The following is a 21,298-nucleotide window of genomic DNA, read 5'->3' as shown; positions in this document are numbered from 1 at the left end:
GAACTGGGCTAATTTCCCTCGCTCTAACCCAGGACAGTGATCAGGAGCAGGAACTGGACTGATTTCCCCTCTCTCTAGCCCACTGATTACTGAGTTCATTCAGTGCATCAACTTACTGAACAGGGAGAGGCTGCTGGTGCTTGGGACCCTGCCAATTTGTGGATGCTTTAGTCTCATGCTGGACTGGAATCTGGGCCCCAGCACAAGCTCTTAATGATACCCTGAAATCTAAACTTCAGGTTAATGAACAAAAGCTACTTGAGATATCCATAGCAATGGTGTCAATAACAGGAATGTTAATGCCCCCACCGCATGGAGATGTGATCATGCCTCAGGATGAGTGGGTGGTCTCCCTTACCCCCCACTGGGTTTATTCTGTGGCTCCCCCCTTCATCATGTGAGATGGAGTGCACAGCTGTTTGTCACTTGGGCCGATGTCCTGTGGATTCTTTCTGTTTCTCTGTCTGCTTGACACCCCACCTGGGGTTACATAAACCACAGAAACCACAGAACAGAGAATGGAATCCAACACCCTCCGATCCCTTGATCAATCACACTCTGCCAGCTGCAGCTCACCCACTGCCTGCGACACACGATGGGAGGGCTCTGAGCTCCAGAACACAGCCCAGAGAGGCTCCATCGCTCCCAGCTAAACCTTCTATCAACAGCTCACACCTCACTCCCCATTTACTGCCGACTGCAGGCCATGCTCAATATGGGCCAGGGCTCACTGAGTCCAGATGGCAGCTATCTGTGGGCTACCCACTAACACAAGTTGACTCTCATACTGCAGAAAACAAACATTTACACTCTGTACAACCTCTCATCCCTCCCCCTCCCTCGAATTCCACATCCCCCTAACCTGAACCTTCTTCCACTCTGCCTCCCTGTCAGGGTGACTACTCCTGGAGTTATGGAGAATGGTCAGTTGGTGGCAGGAGTGGGGCGCTGGCTTGGTCATCACCTACCCGGCCAAAGGGTCCCATGCCAGCACCAGAACTAAATAACCCACTGAAGCGACTGGCAGCTCGATTCTTCCAACTGTCGGCCCCACCGCTGGGCAGCGAGGAGCTGAGTGGGGAGAGGGAATCCGGTAATGGCAGAGTGGACTCCCCCAGGAACTCCATCATATTTTTCCTCCGCCTGCCCACTGCCTGAAAAACACAAACCAGCCAAAGTGAGTGAGAATCCAGTTGACATGCAGGGCAAGGAGAGGAGAGTGTCGGGGGAGCCAGACAGAGAGTGAGGAAGTTAGAGAGGTGAAAGGACAGTGAGGCAGAGACACAGGACGGGTGAAGGGGAATTTGATGGTTAATGGACACAATGAGTCCAACATAGGATAGTGAGTGGATCCAGACTGTTCTTCACAAAACAGAGATTACAACAGGTTAATTGGCACTGGGACATGGTTAAGTTCAGTTTGTAATAAATGACTATGCAATGTTTTATGAGCCTCAGTACAGGCTGTTACAGGGAGCCATAAACCTTCAACAGCGTTCCTTCCAAATTGTGGACCAATCTCAAGCTTCCTCCTAATCTCACGGAAGCTGGCAATTCTGGATAATTCGATTCAGAAATCTATTTTACTAATAAACTGTACTCAAGATTCTCAGAAAAACAACTGATGACAGCGAGCCCAGTGAGAGTCAGCACCTTCAGGAGAAGAGCACACATCTTTAATAGCTCCATAATTAATTATCTGTTCAGACCTGGGATTACAACAGACACAAAATTAGCAAATGACTACACTGCAAAGTAATTAACTTGATGTGAAGAAATTTGGTTCGTTTCCAAGAGATCTAATTAGGATCAAATTAAATACAGAATCTTCCTGTTCAGGACAAGATGGGAAGTTCAAGATCCAGCATTACCCCAAATACAGACAGGCTGTACTGGGTGAACATTCAGGACTGCAGTCACTGATGGTTTGTACTGCCCTCAGCTTTTGAAATAGAGAGTGGACATCATCTGATTTCTGATTCTCAAATCCAGGAAATAGATGGGTTCTGGACAGGAGTGATGTAGTGGAGTTTGCAGTCTGATCCAAAAGATGAACCTCTGACAGTGCAGCTGTCCCCTGGTACTGCACTGGGCTGTCAACCGAGAATTTCCTGCTTCTGTCTTTGACCCCTCCAACTTCTAACTTAGAGGGAAGAGTGTTACTAGCTGAGCTCTGGCTAAGACTTTTAATTTGGATAAATGAAAGATGTTGCATTTTGGTAAAAGAAACCACGGCAGGAGTTATATAGTTAATTTTAGGGCCTTGGATGGTATTGTCGAACAGACAGACAGGTACATAGTTCTTTGAAAATTGCATTACAGATAGTCAGGATGGTTAAAAAGTCTTTCACAAAGCTTGGCTTCATTGCTCAGACCATTGAGTATAAGAGTTGGGATGTCATGTTGAAGGTGTATAGGCTTTGGTGAGGCCACAGTTGGAGTACTGTGTACAGTTCTGGTTGCCCTGCTACAGGAAGGATACATTAAACTGGAGAGGGTTCAGAAAAGACTTACCGGATTGTTGCCAGGACTGGAGGGTTTGGTTTATAAGAATAGGCTGGACAGGCTGTGACTTTTTTCACTGGAGCGTAGGAGGTTGAGAGGTAATCTTGTAGAGGTTTATAAAGCCATGCAGGGCATAGATAAGGTGAATAGTAAAGGTCTTTTGTTCAGGGTGGGTGAGTTCAAAACTTGGGGGTATATTTTGAAGGTGAGAGGAAAGAGATTTAAAAGGGACCTGAGGGATAATCTTTCTCATGCAGAGGGTGGTTCATGTGTGAAATTAGCTGCCAGAGCAAGTTGTAATTATACCCTCATGTAATTATACATGCAGGTATAATTACAACATTTAAAAGACATTTGGACGGGAAGGTTTAGAGGGAAATGGGCCAGATGCAGGAAAATGGGACTAGTTTAGTTTGGGAAACTTGGCTGGCATGGATGAGTTAGACCGAAGGGTCTGTTTCTGTGCTGTATGACTCTATGAAAAGCCTTCCACTTGCCAGTTTGAGGAATAGGCATTGAAGTAACCCCCTAGAGCCTGGTATCTTGTCACCAAGTCACCCTTTACTTACAAGTGGAAAGTCTGATCCAGCTCGCTCAGAGTCAGTGCTCAAAATTAATTAACTTCGAGTAAAATTTCCCAGCTGTGAAGGTGGGATTCGAACTCATGTCTCCAAATCATGAAAACCAGGCTCTGGATCTCTCAGTCCAACATCCCCCCATTAGCTTTGCACATAGTAAGAAACTGGATATTTATCCAGCTTCAAGAAGCTGTTTACTGTTTGTTTAAAATCCCCACAAAGGCAAACTGATCCGTCAGGCTTCACAATCGATATGATCTGTGCTGCCCATTCTGTAAACTATACTGGTTTGATGATTCCTCTGCGTTCCAGTCTCGCGATTTCTGCCTCTACTTGTGCCTGCAATGGCACTGGGCGGGCCTTGCATATTGTGGAATGGTTTCCTGGTCAACATGCAAGGTGATCTCGGCTACTTTGATGATCCCTAGACATTTCTGAAAAACATCTGGGTTTTTAATTAGGACTTCACTCAGGTAGCCATTTTCTAATTGAAAAATGTTGAGCCGATCTAGGTGATTTTTTTCTCAGGCAGAAGTGAGGACTGCAGATACTGGAGATTAGAGTTGAGCGTGTGGTGCTGGAAAAGCAGAGCAGGTCAGGCAGCATCCGAGGAGCAGGAGAACCGGCATTGCTGATATAGGGCTTTTGCCCGAAACATCGATTTTCCTGCTCCTTGGATGCTGCCTGACCTGCTGCGTTTTTCCAGCACCACACTCTCGATGTGAATCTTTCTCAAGGTTGGGCCCAAGCCTTTTACTACAATCTGTTGCTTCTCATTAGAGACCAGAAACAAAGTTGTACCCTTAATCTGTAAAAGTTCCCTGGTACAGGTTCTCAGTCCAGCTGAGTGCCTGTGCAAACTTAAGGGTTGGAGTCCAGAGTGAGTTTTGTTAAAGACTGATTCTGCAATCACTGATGTTGCTGTGCCACTAACAACCTCCATTAGAACTGGGTGACCATTTAACCAGGCGTTTATCTTGATTGGTTCCCACTTGGATGTTGTTAAGCAATTTAACTGTTCTAAACCAGATGTAGGTTGGCTTTTCAGGGTGTGCACTCTCCTCGATACCAGCCTAATGAGTTCTCTTACTCAATTTAGGTGTAGTGGGACTCTTTTGCTGTCTCAAATCCACAAACCAGCAGCAACTACAATAGCTTGCCAGCCCAGATACTGCTCGAGACTTGGCTTTGTTTTAGGATTTTGGGCTGACTTAGAGTCCCTCTGTTGAGGCTATGCAACTGTCTTCACTCAAGTGGTGATCCTCAAGCTCAGTTGGCTTGGCGAGGCTGTCCACTTCCATCGGCATACCCTGTAACTTATATGCTCCACTTGCCACATTTTCTAATGATAAAGCCAGTTATACTGCCTGTTTGAAGTCTAGCAGGGCTTTAGCTAGTAGGTGTTTTTTGCAAAGTTACATTATTGATCCCACATACTAAACGCTCTCTTAGGATCTCATTAAGGTTTAAACCAAAGTCACATGCTTCAGCCAGTCACCTTAACCGAGTCAAAAATCCCGATACAGGTCCCCCTTCTTCTTGAATTGCCAAGGAGGTGAGGGGTTGTAATATTCCTTTGCTGCATCTGTCAACTCTCGAAAGGTTTTCGTACCTGGTGCCTCAGGGAAAGTTAGGCCCCTTATAACCGAAAAAGCTGCGGGTTGCACCAGCTGTCAGGACAATTACTCATTACTTTTCATTTGTCCCAATGTCATTTACCCAGAAAAGAATCACACATTCTTTCCACATTCTCGGCCCAGTCTTTGAGAGCAGTTTCAAACGAGTCAAGCTTCCCAAATAATGGCATAATGCCAGAAATGCTTACTCCAACTCAAAGAGAGTGAATTTCTTTAGCAGTATGCTCTTCCCTCTCATCATTACTGAAATAACTCCACCGAGGCAGGTATCCTGCCACCAAATCACTCTTTATTTACATGTGCATAGTACGTGACACTGGTCCAACTTTCTCAGAGCCAGCTCTCAGAATGAACAGAACCTCTGATGCTCCTGTTTACACCTGTCAGCCAGGGCTCACTGATTGGTCCTGGTTAACAGCCCTAATCAGGGAACTCATATTCTATGAGGTTCAGCTGGCTGATCTCATTACAATCAGTACAGGCATTTTGACTGAGATGCTAGAGCAAAAAGACCTTCAAATAATGGAATGGTGAAGGATCCACTTATATCTCGGATGATAGTTGGATCAAGCTGTTTGCATGGTGCTGAGAAAGGGATTTCATTAGAATCTGGATCAGCAATTAGTCTGAGACATTGTTTACTGCCTTAGGCCCAAAGCCAAGCTGAGAATAAATCCTACGCACATCAGAGGATCAATGGCGTCAGGGGAAGCAATGTCAGGAAACAGCTAAACTATTGCTCCTATGACCCTGTCCTGTTTATCACAGCACACATACTGATTGATGGAGCCTATTAGCTCCCAACTTTACCTGGTCTTCTAATCAGATAGCTAGCAGCGTTGAGCGAGTGGCTGAGATATGTTATCAGTGCCCTTATTTACACAGGCAGACGCTGGACAATAGAAGTAAATTGGGTTCTGTTAATTTAATCAATGAGTGCAGCGGCTACTGAGGTTCATTTCTCATCCACCGTCTGGTCTCTCCCTCTCTCATTCAGCATTCCCTGCTGCTCGAAGGTCAGCAGATAACAGCCTTGATGAAAGTTCATATTCTCCAAGTGATTCTGAAAGTACAAATCCCAGTGACTGGCCTGAGCTCCTGGCCCTGTGCCTCACAACTGGCTTTTATGGCCCTCCTCCCACTTCCAGTCCCCAACTCCTTCAGAGCTGTGTTCCTGGCCCCTTGTTGACCTCCTGCCTCAGCTGAACATTTAGAGGACCTTTCTACTCTTAGAAGAGACACCCAAACCTCCCACCGCCCACAAGGTTGCCAGGATCTGAGATGCGCTATGGGGTTTGAGGCTTGGGGACTATCTTTTAAGTCATAGTCATACAGTACAGAAGAGGACCTTTGGCCCATCGAGTCTGCATCTACAAAAAAAAATTGTCTATCTACATAATCCCACTTCCCAGCATTTGGCCATAGCCTTGAATGTTATGATATTGTAAGTGCTCATCCAGATACCTTTTAAAGGTATTGAGGTTTCCTGCTTCTACTACCCTCCCAGGCAGTGCATTCCAGATTCCCATCACCCTCTGGGTGAAAGCATGTTTTGTCAAATCCCCTCTAACCCTCCTGCCTTTCACCTTAAAATTATGGCCCTCAATGGAGGGGAACAGCGTGGCCCATCCACCCTGTTCATGCCCCTCATAATCTTATGACCCCCAGTCAAAACTCCGTCAGCCTTCTCTATTCCAAAGAAAACAACCTGAGTTTATCCTGAGCTAAAGTGCTCCATCCCAAGCAGCATCCTGGTGAATCTCCTCTGCACTCCTTCCAGTGCCATCACATCCTTCCTATAGTGTAATGACCAGAACTGCACACAGTATTGCAGCTAGGGCCTAACCAATGTTTTGTACAGTTCCAACATAACCTTCCTGCTCTTATAATCGAAGATCACATATCTATATTGCTCTGCAAAATTCAAATTCAATTGCAGCCAATCAGTTTAGTGTTCCACAGCCAGTACCTCTATTCCCTGCCTCAGATCATATCACCGCCACACACTCCCTTCCACAATGTATCACAACTCCTCACCTGGAAATCTGTCGGATCAATTGCAAGGTTAGTGCCCTCATGGATAGAATCCCAGTGTGGCCACACAGACACTCTGAGCAGCTCGACAGCACCAGGGCCCGAGCAGTCCTCCATCTTGGATCAGAGGTCGGAGGTGCAGTGGGACGGAGGGACCAAGCCAGGAGCACAAGGGAGAACAGTTACTCGGAATTCCAAACCAGGAATCTATCCTCTACCAGAACACCACTGCCACTACAGGCAGAGGGAGACAGGTCCCTGTGGAGCTGATGAAGCATCTGTGGGCAGCTCTCTCCCTAAATGCTGCCAAATGGATCTTATCAGGAGGGGGAGGAGCTAGCCAGCAGGAGAAACCTTAATTCCTAATCAGGTCGATCCTATCAATCCCCCAACAGGACAGCAGCCTCCAGACTCCGAAAACCTCACTCAGCAGGAACACTGCACACATCACATTTCCCCTTCGAAACATCCTCCCAGCACAGAGTGAGAATTAGTGCAATGACAGGCAGCAGGTTAGCTCAGAGAGAAAGGGGGAGGTGGGGGGTGGGGGAGAGAAAGGGATAGCTCAGAGAGAGAGGGGGGGGGAGAGAGAGAAAGGGATAGCTCAGAGAGAGAGAGAGAGAGAGAGAGAGAGAGAGAGGGTTAGCTCGGAAAGAAGGGTGGAGGTTCGTTCAGATAAAAAGGGGGAGAGAGAGAGAGTTAGCTCACGGAGAGAGAGGGAATTAGTTCAGAGAGAGAGAGAGAGACAGACAGACAAACAGACAGACAGAGAGGGTTAGCTCAAGAGAGAGGGTTAGGTCAGAGAGAAAGAGAAAGAGAGCGAGGGTTAGCTCAGAAAGAAAGGGTTAGCTCAGAGAGAGGGAATTAGTTCAAAGAGAGAGAGAGCAAGAGAGACAAACAGAGAAGATTAGCTCAAGAGAGAGATTTACTTCAGAAAGAGTGACAGAAAGGGTTAGCTTGAGAGAGAGAGAGAGAGACAGACAGACAGAGAAAGTGCTAGGTCAGAGAGAGGGGGAATTAGTTCAGAGAGAGAGGGTTAGTTCAGAGAGAGAGGGAGCTAGCTCAGAGAGAGGGGAGAGAGAGGGAGCTAGGTAAGAGAGTCAGGATATTAATTGGAGAGAGAGTTAGCTCTGACAGACAGAGATGGAAGTGGAGCTCGCTCAGAGAGAGGTTATTAATTGGAGAGAGAGGGTTAACTCTGACAGAAAGTTAATTGGAGACAGGAGGAGGCAGGGTCAGCAGAGAGAGAGAGTTAGTTTGAGAGATGGTTAGCTCACAGAGAGATTTAATTGTAAGGAGAGAGAGAAAGGGTTAGCTCATGGAGAGAGAGTGAGTTAACTTGAGAAAGGGAGAGCTTGAGAAAGAGAGATGGGGTTAGCTTAGGGACAGAGAGGGTAAACTGGGAGATAGACTCTTGATAAGCAACAGGGTGAAAGATTATTCTGGGTGGGCCTGAATGTGCAGTGATCAGACCAGCCATGATGATAATATTTGGTGGAGCAGGCTTAAGGGCCTACTCCTACCCCAAGTATGTACGTACCAAGTTGGTCAATGTATTAGCACGATGCAAAGGGCCACTCCCTGACCACTGTACTTTTCATTAGATTATTCAAAAATCTTATGCTCCCCACATCAGATGAGGTACCTCAGGGTGTCTGAGTCTGAAACCCAGATCCTTTGCACAGCCAGGTCTCTACACCCTCAGGAGGCAATGGAAGGGGAGAGAATGGACAATAGTGTTGCAGGGGTTAAACCCAGGACAGTGCTCCATGGAAGTCCAACGTGGACACTTGCAGCTCCAGGAGAACCCAGAGGAACAAATGTTAATCACTCGAATCAAATTAAAATACTGCTGATGCTGGAAATTGGTAACAAACTCAGAGAGTGCTGGAGAAACTCAGCAGATTTGTCAGCACCTACAGAGAGAGAAATATTTCGAGTCCGATATGATTCTTCTTCAGTTTTTGTTAAAGGTTAATCACTGTTATCTTTCAGATATCAATCACAAACCAGTTGTAGGAATGTCACAGAGAATAAAAAATCTTTGTGAGTGAACAGGGAACAGTGAGTAGATGGTCAGAGGTGAATTTGCCCAATAGTTAGTTATGTAAGTGTTAGACAAAAGGGATTACCACTCTGTAGAAACTATGTAACATGAGCCAAAAGTCCAAAGTCAGCTGTTCCTTCTGAGCAAGCTACACTTACCACATCATGCCTCAGATTACTGATAAATAGCGTTCCATAATGTTCTTTATTGTTTGACATCTCTCCAATTTACATTTGTTTAAAGCACTAGGAGTTGTTTCTATTTTCTGTTAGGGCTCTGTTCTGTAAGTCAGTACCGTTCTAATGCTGGGTAGGTCATACAGTCATAGAGATGTACAGTATGGAAACAGACCCTTCGGTCCAACCTGTCCACGCCGACCAGATATCCCAGGCCAATCTAGTCCCACTTGCCAGCACTTGGCCCCTAGCCCTCTAAACCCTTCCATTCATATACCCATCCAGATGCCTTTTAAATGTTGCAATTGTACAAGTCTCCACCACATCCTCTGGCAGCTCATTCCATACACGTACCACCGTCTGCGTGAAAAAGTTGCCCCATAGGTCGCTTTTAAATCTTTCCTCTCTCACCCTAAACCTATGCCCTCTTGTTCTGGACTTTCCCACACCAGGGAAAAGACCTTGTTTGTTTATCCTATCCATGCCCCTCATAATTTTGTAAACCTCTATAAGGCCACCCCTCAGCCTCCGACACTCCAGGGAAAACAGTGCCAGCCTATTCAGCCACTCCCTATAGCTCAGATTCTCCAACCCTGGCAACATCCTTGTAAATCTTTTCTGATCCTTTCATGTTTCACAACATTCTTCCAATAGAGGGGAGTCCAGAATTGCACGCAATATTCCAAAAGTGGCCTAACCAATATCCTGTACAGCCACAACATGACCTCCCAACTCCTGTGTTCAATGCTCTGTCCAATAAAGAAAGCATACCAAGTATCTTCTTCATTATCCTATCTACCTGCGACTCCACTTTCAAGGAGCTATGAACCTGCACTCCAAGGTCTCTTTGTTTCAGCAACAAGCCCCAGGACATTATCCATTAAGTGTGTAAGTCCTGCTCTGGTTTGCCTTTCCAAAATGCAGCACCTCACATTTATCTTTATTCAACTCCATCTGCCACTTCTCAACCCATTGGCCCATGTGATCGAGATCCCGTTGTACTATGAGATAACCTTCACTATCCGCTACACCTCCAAGTTTGGTATCATTTGCAAACTTACTAACTATACCTCATGTTCATATCTAAATCATTCACTTAAATAAAACAGTGGACCCAGCACCGATTCTTGTGGCACTCCACTGGTCACAGGCCTCCAGTCTGAAAAGAACCCTCCACCACCACCCTCTGTCTTCTACCTTCAAACCAGTTCTGTTTCCAGTTCTCCCTGTATTCCATGAGATCTAACCTTGCTAACCAATCTTCCAAGAGGAACCTTGTCAAATGCTTTACTGAAGTCCATATAGATCATGTCCACTGCTCTGCCCTTATCAATCCTCTTTGTTATTTCTTCAAAAAACTCAATCAAGTTTGTGAGACATGATTTCCCACGTGCAAAGACATGTTCAATATCTTGAATCAGTCCTTGCCTTTCCAAATGCATGTAAATCCTATCCCTCAGAATTCCCTCCAACAATATGCCCACCACTGATATCAGGCTCACTGGTCTATAGTTCCCTGGCTTGTCCTTACCACCTTTCTTAAACAGTGGCACCACGTTTGCCAACCTCCAGTCTTCTGGCACCTTACCTGTCACTATCGATGATACAAATATCTCAGCAAGGGGTCCAGCAATCACTTCTCTAGCTTCCCACAGAGTTCTAGGGTACGCCTGACCAGTTCCTGGGGATTTACTCACTTGTATGCATTATAAGACATCCAGCACCACCTCCTCTGTAATACTTTAAGATGTCAGCATTTATTTTACTACATTCTATATCTTTCATGTCGTTCTCCATAGTAAACACTGATGCAAAATACTTGTTTAGTATCTTCTCCATCTCCTGTGGTTCCACACATAGGCTGCCCTATTCTCTCCCTAGTTACCCTTTGTCCTTAATATATTTATCAAATCCCTTTGGATTCTTCTTAACCCAATTTGCCAAAGCTATCTCATGTCCCCTTTATGTCATCCTGATTTCCCTCTTAGGTATACTCCTACTGCCTTTATACTCTTCTAGGGATTCACTTGATCTCTGCTGTCTATACCTGACATATGCTTCCATCTTTTTCTTAACCAAAACCTCAATTCCTCTAGTCATCCAGCATTCCTTATACCTACCAGCCTTGCCTTTCACCCTGACAGGAATATACTTTCTCTGGACTCTTGTTACCTCATTTCTGAAGGCTTCCCATTTTCCAGCTGTCCCTTTACCTGTGAATGTCTGCCCCCAGTCAGCTTTTGAAAGTTCTTGCCTAATACCGTCAAATTGGCCTTCCTCCAATTTAGAACTTCAACTTTTCGATCCAGTTTATCCTTAAGTCTTGGAACTCTGTTCTTTGAGCCCTCCGGACTATATCACCACCTTCTCAAGGGCAGTTAGAGAATGCCAGCCAATGACATCCCATGAATGAACAAATAAATAAATGAAAGGATGGATCAGATGCTCTTTCTCCTGCATTCGGAATTGGCACCATGCACAGGGAGGCCATTCAGGCCATCCGATCTACCACAGCTCTCTAAGCATTCTGAATTAGTGCACTTTTCCCACAACTCTGTACATTGTTCCTATTTAAATAACAATCCAGTGGCCTCTTGAATATCTCAGTTGAACCTACTCCTACCACACTTCCAGACAACTCCTTCCAACCCTGCACCATTCAGTGTGTGGAAAGATTCTTTTCTTACATCACATTTGTTTCTTTTGCAAAACACTTGCAAACTGTGCCCTCTAGTTCTCAGGTGCTCTGTGGGTGGGAACAGTTTCTCCCTACCTGTGTCAACACCTCGTTGTTCTGAAAACCTCTATCCAATCTTCCCTCTGCCCTCTCCAGGGAAAACAGTCCCAACCCCTCCAATCTATCCCGATACGTGAGGTTTCTCTCCCTTGAACTGTTCGTCTAAACCACCTACATAGAACATCGAACAATACAGCACAGAACAGGCCTTTTGGCCCTCGATGTTGTGCTGAACTAATCTAAGCCCATCCCCCAACACTATCCCATCATCATTCGTATGCTTATCCAAGGATTGTTTAAATCTCCCTAATGTGGCTGAGTTAACTACATTGGCAGGTAGGGCATTCCACACCCTTACCACCCTCTGAGCGAAGAACCTGCCTCTGACATCTGCCTTAAATCTATCACCCCTCAATTTGTAGTTATGCCCCCTCGTACAAGCTGACATCATCATCCTAAGAGAAAGACTTTCACTGTCTGCAATCCTTCCAGTGCATTTATATTGTCCTCAAAGTGTGGCATCCAGACCTGTACCCAATACCCCAGCTGAGCTCTAACCAATGGCCTTTGCATGTTCAGTGTAACTCGTCTCAGCACAGAAGACAATTGGGTCCTTGTATCCCCCGACACTTGCCATTGCCCATCGCTGGGGGAGCAGCCAGTGTTTCGTTTTACCTGATTTCCTTTGCTGTTGTATCCCACTTTGGCTGAGGAATTCAGGTTGGATGTTGGGCTGAGTGAATTCCCCTGTAGGTCGGTTGGCAGCATCCTTGCAGCAATGATCTTGGACTTGGCATTGTATTGCTGAACCTTTGCTGCCACTAGACCACGTAATACCAGCTCCTCTGTGTGCCTGATAGCCGGCAGTGCGAGCTGAGAATCAGTGTTGTCAGAGGGTGGGCTGAGATATATAAAACTGCTGTCACATAAATACATGGACTGGCCATCCAGCAGCTGCCACATTTGGGGATACAAGCTGAACATAACAGCCGTCCTCTCCAACGACACACACTGAGTCAAGCAGCACTCTACACTCACATTACGTTTGGTGACTGAGGAGTGATTTGCATGACAGGTTAATCAGTCGTGGGTAATGACAGGGCAAAGGGCAGCTTTCATGTGAACACTTCCTGGATTCCCATGTCTTGGGAACCACCTTGGTTTTCCCACAGCATCCATTAACCCTCAGAGTGCCACCTAAATCCTTCACCTCAGTCAATTCCTCTTTCAAACTCACCCCCAGTAAACCTTCCAAGAAGCCCCACTTCAGCTATTGTGTGGGATGTGAATCTGTTCAAAATCCGGCTCAAAATGTGGAGATTTGTTCAAAGTTTGAAGGTATGTGTAAGTAAACCAGCAAGCCACAAGTTCAAACTCTATTGAAGCACTCCGAGATTTGATCTAAGATCAAACGGTCATGAAACTGTCGGACTGTTTTAAAAACGCAATTGGTTCATGTATGTCCTTCAGAGAAGGACAACCACCTGATGAAGGAGCAGCGCTCCGAAAGCTAGTGCTTCCACATAAACCTGTTGGACTATAACCTGGCGTTGTGTGATTTTTAACTTCGGAGAAGGGTATCTGTTACCCAGATCCAGCCTGGTCTGTGGGTAACTTCAATCCTATCCAACATTACTGACACTCAGCTGCCCCCCCTGCTGGGGAGAAACCGCACAGTCGGACCAAACCAGGAGGAGAAGGCCCACCACAACCAGCCCGCGGTCATCTGGGATCAAAAAATATTAAGGGAGTGGTTTGTGTGTTGCAAAGGGAGAGAACATTGAGGTTAGAGAGGAATTTTGAAGGCTGAAGGGGATAATTGCAGATGGAGTTTGGGGAGAGGTAGGAGAGGGTGAAGGAGGGGACAATGAGTGAAAGAATGAGAAAAGTCCAGGGTCTCGGACTGATCAACAACAGCCAGAACTTATAACCATAGCAACTGGAGTGTACCAAAGTTTTAAATATGACAGGGCTGTGAATAATTAACTGGTTTAACAATTCATGCATTCAGCTCTGGTCAGGCTTCCATGGAATTGCCAGGCCCTTGAAGGGACATACTGCAATTATACCCATTCTGCTGTAGGAAAGGACTGCCCCCAACTCCGGTAATACTGCCATGGGTATGTGGCACACTCTAGAATCCAACATGTCTTCATACTTGAGTCTCACAGGCTAGGGTTGTATAGGCACAGTCTCCAGTCTGGAGGTTTACAGGCGTTGTCTCACTGATACAGTCTACAGTCTAGACTGTCAAAGTCACAGTCGGCATGCTAGAGTCTCTCAGTCTAGGGGTCTTACATATACAGTCTACAGTCTGGAGACTCGCAGACTATGGTCTAGCTGCTCATGGCACAGTAAACCCGGGTCAGACAGGCTCACTTACTCCATACTAATGAGCTGCCAATCACAGTCTTTCCATTTGAGCCACCTCTGAGCCTCTGTTGTTGGAGTGATTGGTGATATCTAGAAACCTGTAAAAATATGAAAAGAAGAGAATATCTCACCCCTATATCCGCTGCATCTCGTCCCTGCAGAGGGTGCTCTGTTCGGTCCATTGGTGGGGTGCAGATAAATGTGGGATTGGCTGCCGAAGGCCGCAAGATGGGTAAACTCAAAGATTTTATCTCCTTAACCGACTGTTCCACTTTCAGCTCACTGCCAGGTTTTGCTGCAGAGTCAGATCAGAGAATGTGGTTAGAGCTGGAGCGAGACAGTGTGTTTCCTCTCCCCATGTTAAGCTCATAAAGAGATCAGAGTACTGATCAATACAAACACACCCTCAGGCCACGATCTATCAACCCCCTGACTGGCCCCAGACAACATGCACTTTTCCCAGCTCCTGCTGCGGAATTCCCCTGGGGTCAGTGACCGATGAAAGTACAAACTAGGACATGCACATCCAATTCCATGCCATTTCAAATCTGTCAGCACGAATGGAAGAGACAAACTGTAGTCATATAGAACTTGCAATGTGAACCCAATATCTATTAATCCCATTCTCCAATCATTCTCACACTATTCACACACCCTCTGCACCAACAATCAACTGCACAAGAACAGTTGATTGCATCATAATCACCAAATCATCGACATCAACATCTTGGGGTTATCACCGTTGGCAAAAATCTGGGGTGGGGGGACTGGACACATACAGGTAAATCCGGTCTATAAAAGCAGGCCGGAGACTGAGAATTCTGATTCAAGCATCTACCCTTCTAACTCCCAAATGCTATTATCTGCAGGACCCACGTCAGGGATATGATGGGGTTATATTCCTTGTCTGGGTGACAGCAGCTCTAGCATTCAGGAGCCTTGACATTATCCAGGTCAAAGCAGCTCTCTTGACTGGCACTTCATCATCAGTTTTACCAATGTGGCTGCAGGGTGGGCCCAATCGAAACTGTCCGACTGCAATTCACTGACACTCAAACTACAGCATCAGCCAAACACCCCAACTCGAATGTCTGGAATTTTAAAAAGCTGCGACGATAATCAAACCATGGCACGGCCACGACAACAATCGCACTGCGGCACAGCCTCGACAACAATCGCACTGCAGCACAGTCTTGACAACAATCGCACTGTGGCACAGCATCGACAACAATCGCACTCCCACAGTGCCTCAACAACAATCGCACAGTGACACAGTCTTGACAACAATCGCACTGTGGCACAGCCACGACAACAATCGCACTGTGGCACAGCCTTGACAACAATCGCACTGTGGCACAGTCTCGACAAGAATCGCACTCCCGCAGTGCCTCGACAACAATCGCACTGTGGCACAGCCTCGAAAACAATCGCACTGTGACACAGTCTCAACAACAATCGCACTGTGGCACAGCCTTGACAACAATCGCACTGTGGCACAATCTCGACAACAATCGCACTGTGGCACAGCCACGACAACAATTGCACTGTGGCACAGTCTCAACAACAATCACACTGTGGTACAGCCACAACAACAATTGCAATCCCGCACAGCCTCCACTACAATCGCACTGCAGCATAGCCTCGACAACGATCGCACTGCAGCACAGCCTCGACAACGATCGCACTGCAGCACAGCCTCGACAACGATCGCACTGCAGCACAGCCTTGACAAAAATCACACTGCAGCACGGCCTCCACAACGATCACACTGTGGCACACCTCAACAAGAATCGCACTGTGGCACAGCCTCGACAACAATCGCACTGCGGCACAGCCTCAACAACAATCGCACTGCGGCACAGCCTTGACAACAATCGCACTGCAGCACAGCCTCGACAACAATCGCACTGCAGCACAGCCTCGACAACAATCACACTCCTGCACAACCTCCACAACAATCGCAGTGCAGCACAGCCTCGACAACAGTCACACTATGGCACAACCTCAACAACAATCGCACTGTGCTACAGCCTCAACAACAATCGCACTGTGGTACAGCCTCGATAACAATCGCACTGCAGCACAGCCTCAACAACAATCGCACTGCGGCACAGCCTTGACAACAATCGCACTGCAGCACAGCCTCGACAACAATCGCACTGCAGCACAGCCTCGACAACAATCACACTCCTGCACAGCCTCCACAACAATCGCAGTGCAGCACAGCCTCGACAACAGTCACACTATGGCACAACCTCAATAACAATCGCACTGTGGTACAGCCTCAACAACAATCGCACTGTGGTACAGCCTCGATAACAATCGCACTGCAGCACAGCCTCAACAACAATCGCACTGCGGCACAGCCTTGACAACAATCGCACTGCAGCACAGCCTCGACAACAATCGCACTGCAGCACAGCCTCGACAACAATCACACTCCTGCACAGCCTCCACAACAATCGCAGTGCAGCACAGCCGCGACAACAGTCACACTATGGCACAACCTCAACAACAATCGCACTGTGGTACAGCCTCGACAACAATTGCACTCCCGCATAGCCTCCACAACAATCGCATTGTGGCACAGCCTCGACAACAATCACACTCCTGCATAGCCTCCACAACAATCGCAGTGCAGCACAGCCTCGACAACAATCGTATTGCGGCACAGCCACGACAACAATTCCACTGTGGCACAACCTCAACAACAAACGCACTGTGGTACAGCCTCGACAACAATTGCACTGTGGCACAGCCTTGACAACAATCGCACTGCAGCACAGCCTCGAAAACAATCGCACTCCCGCACAGCCTCGACAACGATCGCACTATGGCACAGCCTCAATAACAATTGTACTGCGCAAAAGCCTTGACAACAATCGCACTGCAGCACAGCCTCGACAACAATCGAACTCCCGCACAGCCTAGACAGCAATCACAATGTATCACAGCCTCAACAACAATCGCACTGCGGCACAGCCTCGAAAACAATCGCACTCCCGCACAGCCTAGACAGCAATCACACTGTAGCACAGCCTCAACAACAATCGCACTGCGGCACAGCCTCGAAAACAATCGCACTCCCGCACAGCCTCGACAACGATCGCACTATGGCACAGCCTCAATAACAATTGTACTGCGCAACAGCCTTGACAACAATCGCACTGCAGCACAGCCTCGACAACAATCGAACTCCCGCACAGCCTAGACAGCAATCACACTGTAGCACAGCCTCAACAACAATCGCACTGCAGCACAGCCTCGAAAACAATCACACTCCCGCACAGCCTCGACAACGATCGCACTATGGCACAGCCTCAATAACAATTGTACTGCGCAACAGCCTTGACAACAATCACACTGCAGCACAGCCTCGACAACAATCGCACACCCGCACAGCCTTGGCAACAATCGCACTCCCGCAGTGCCTCAACAACAATCACACTGTGGCACAGCCTCGAAAGCAATCGCACTGTGGCACAGCCACAACAACAATCGCACTGTGGCACATCCTCGACAACAATCGCACTGTGGTAGTCTCGACAACAATCGCACTGTGGCACAGCCTTGACAGCAATCGCACTGTGGCTCAGCCACGACAACAATCGCACTGTGGCACAGTCTCGACAACAATCGCACTGCGGTACAGCCTCGACAACAATCGCACTGAGGCACTGCCTCGACAACAATCGCACTCCCTCAGTGCCTCAACAACAATCGCACTGTGGCACAGCCTCGAAAACAATCGCACTGTGGCACAGCTACGACAACAATCGCACTGTGGCACAGCCTCAAAAACAATCGCACTGTGGCACAGCTACGACAACAATCGCACTGTGGCACAGCCACGACAACAATCGCACTGTGGCTCAGTCTTGACAACAATCGCACTGGGGCACAGCCTTGACAACAATCGCACTGTGGCACAGCCTCGATAACAATCGCACTGTGGCACAATCTCGACAACAATCGCACTGTGGCACAGCCTCGACAACAATTGCACTCCCGCACAGCCTCGACAATGATCACACTGCAGCACAGCCTCCACAACGATCACACTGTGGAACACCTCTACAAGAATCGCACTGCAGCACAAACTCGACAACAATCGCACTGCAGCGCAGCCTTGACAACACTCGCACTGCAGCACAGCCTCAAAGACAATCGCACTGTGGCACAGCCTCGACAACAATCGCACTCCCACACAGCCTCCACAACAATCGCAGTGCAGCACAGCCCCAACAACAGTCACACTGTGGCACAACCTCTACAACAATCGCACTGTGGCACAGCCTCGACAACTAATTGCACTCCCGCACAGCCTCCACAATAATCGCACTGCGGCACTGCCTCCACAACGATCGCACTGCGGCACAGCCACGACAACAATCGCACTATAGCACAGTCTCGACAACAATCACGCTGCGGCACAGCCCCAACAACAATTGCAATGTGGCACAGCCTCAAAGACAATTGCACTGCAGCACAATCTTGACAACAATCGCACTGCAGCACAGCCTCCAAAACCTTCGTACCGTGGCATAGCCTCGACATCAACCACAATGTGGCACAGTCTCAACAACAATCACGCTGCGGCACAGCCCCAACAACAATCACACTGCGGCACAGTCTCGACAACAATCACACTGCGGCACAGCCCCAACAACAATCAAACTGTGGCACAGTCTCGACAACAATCACGCTGCGGCACAGCCCCAACAACAATCACACTGTGGCACAGCCTTGACAACAATCGCACTGCAGCACAGCCTTGAAAACCATTGCATTCCCGCACAGCCTAGACAGCAATCACACTGTGGCACAGCCTCGACAACAATCGCAATGTGGAACAGGCTCAACAACAATTGCACTGTGGCACAGCCTTGACAACAATTGCACTGCAGCACAGCCTCAACAACAATCGAACTCCCGCACAGCCTAGACAGCAATCGCACTGCAGCACAGCCTCAAGAACAATCGCACTGTGGCACAGCCACGACAACAATCGCACTGTGGCACAGCCTTGACACAATTGCACTGTGGCACAATCTTGACAACAATCGCACTGTGGCACAGCCACGACAACAATTGCACTGTGGCACAGTCTCAACAACAATCACACTGTGGTACAGCCACAACAACAATTGCAATCCCGCACAGCCTCCACTACAATCGCACTGCAGCATAGCCTCGACAACGATCGCACTGCAGCACAGCCTCGACAGCGATCGCACTGCAGCACAGCCTCGACAAAAATCACACTGCAGCACAGCCTCCACAACGATCACACTGTGGCACACCTCAACAAGAATCGCACTGTGGCACAGCCTCGACAACAATCGCACTGCGGCACAGCCTCAACAACAATCGCACTGCGGCACAGCCTTGACAACAATCGCACTGCAGCACAGCCTCGACAACAATCACACTCCTGCACAGCCTCCACAACAATCGCAGTGCAGCACAGCCTCGACAACAGTCACACTATGGCACAACCTCAACAACAATCGCACTGTGGTACAGCCTCAACAACAATCGCACAGTGGTACAGCCTCGACAACAATCGCACTGCAGCACAGCCGCAACAACAATCGCACTGCGGCACAGCCTTGACAACAATCGCACTGCAGCACAGCCTCGACAACAATCGCACTGCAGCACAGCCTCGACAACAATCACACTCCTGCACAGCCTCCACAACAATCGCAGTGCAGCACAGCCTCCACAACGATCACACTGTGGCACACCTCAACAAGAATCGCACTGTGGCACAGCCTCGACAACAATCGCACTGCGGCACAGCCTCAACAACAATCGCACTGCGGCACAGCCTTGACAACAATCGCACTGCAGCACAGCCTCGACAACAATCGCACTGCAGCACAGCCTCGACAACAATCACACACCTGCACAGCCTCCACAACAATCGCAGTGCAGCACAGCCGCGACAACAGTCACACTATGGCACAACCTCAACAACAATCGCACTGTGGTACAGCCTCAACAACAATCGCACTGTGGTACAGCCTCGACAACAATTGCACTCCCGCATAGCCTCCACAACAATCGCATTGTGGCACAGCCTCGACAACAATCACACTCCTGCACAGCCTCCACAACAATCGCAGTGCAGCACAGCCTCGACAACAATCGTATTGCGGCACAGCCACGACAACAATTCCACTGTGGCACAACCTCAACAACAAACGCACGGTGGTACAGCCTCGACAACAATTGCACTGTGGCACAGCCTTGACAACAATCGCACTGCAGCACAGCCTCGAAAACAATCGCACTCCCGCACAGCCTCGACAACGATCGCACTATGGCACAGCCTCAATAACAATTGTACTGCGCAAAAGCCTTGACAACAATCGCACTGCAGCACAGCCTCGACAACAATCGAACTCCCGCACAGCCTAGACAGCAATCACACTGTAGCACAGCCTCAACAACAATCGCACTGCGGCACAGCCTCGAAAACAATCGCACTCCCGCACAGCCTAGACAGCAATCACACTGTAGCACAGCCTCAACAACAATCGCACTGCGGCACAGCCTCGAAAACAATCGCACTCCCGCACAGCCTCGACAACGATCGCACTATGGCACAGCCTCAATAACAATTGTACTGCGCAACAGCCTTGACAACAATCGCACTGCAGCACAGCCTCGACAATAATCGAACTCCCGCACAGCCTAGACAGCAATCACACTGTAGCACAGCCTCAACAACAATCGCACTGCGGCACAGCCTCGAAAACAATCACACTCCCGCACAGCCTCGACAACGATCGCACTATGGCACAGCCTCAATAACAATTGTACTGCGCAACAGCCTTGACAACAATCACACTGCAGCACAGCCTCGACAACAATCGCACACCCGCACAGCCTTGGCAACAATCGCACTCCCGCAGTGCGTCAACAACAATCACACTGTGGCACAGCCTCGAAAGCAATCGCACTGTGGCACAGCCACAACAACAATCGCACTGTGGCACATCCTCGACAACAATCGCACTGCGGTACAGTCTCGACAACAATCGCACTGTGGCACAGCCTTGAAAGCAATCGCACTGTGGCTCAGCCACGACAACAATCGCACTGTGGCACAGTCTCGACAACAATCGCACTGCGGTACAGCCTCGACAACAATCGCACTGAGGCACTGCCTCGACAACAATCGCACTCCCTCAGTGCCTCAA

The 21,298-nt window shown here is 48.2% G+C and overlaps 1 protein-coding gene across 8 annotated transcripts in view; it reads right to left on the bottom strand.

The window, feature by feature from the left end:
• The window catches only part of LOC140487027 (pleckstrin homology domain-containing family G member 5-like), a 133,527-nt gene that overhangs the window by 26,435 nt on the left and 85,794 nt on the right, over window positions 1–21,298 (bottom strand). For all 8 annotated transcript variants that reach the window (XM_072586409.1, XM_072586412.1, XM_072586408.1 and 5 more), the window contains 2 exons: window positions 14,219–14,382; window positions 969–1,154 (listed from right to left, as the gene is read on the bottom strand). In XM_072586409.1, the coding sequence (XP_072442510.1) occupies window positions 969–1,154; window positions 14,219–14,382 (350 nt within the window). The remainder of the gene's footprint in view (window positions 1–968; window positions 1,155–14,218; window positions 14,383–21,298) is intronic.

This window comes from Chiloscyllium punctatum, chromosome 16 (assembly GCF_047496795.1).
Source record: "Chiloscyllium punctatum isolate Juve2018m chromosome 16, sChiPun1.3, whole genome shotgun sequence".
Taxonomy (NCBI): domain Eukaryota; kingdom Metazoa; phylum Chordata; class Chondrichthyes; order Orectolobiformes; family Hemiscylliidae; genus Chiloscyllium; species Chiloscyllium punctatum.
Note: the sequence above shows the minus strand (reverse complement) of the source record. Positions and strands in the feature narration are given on the sequence as shown.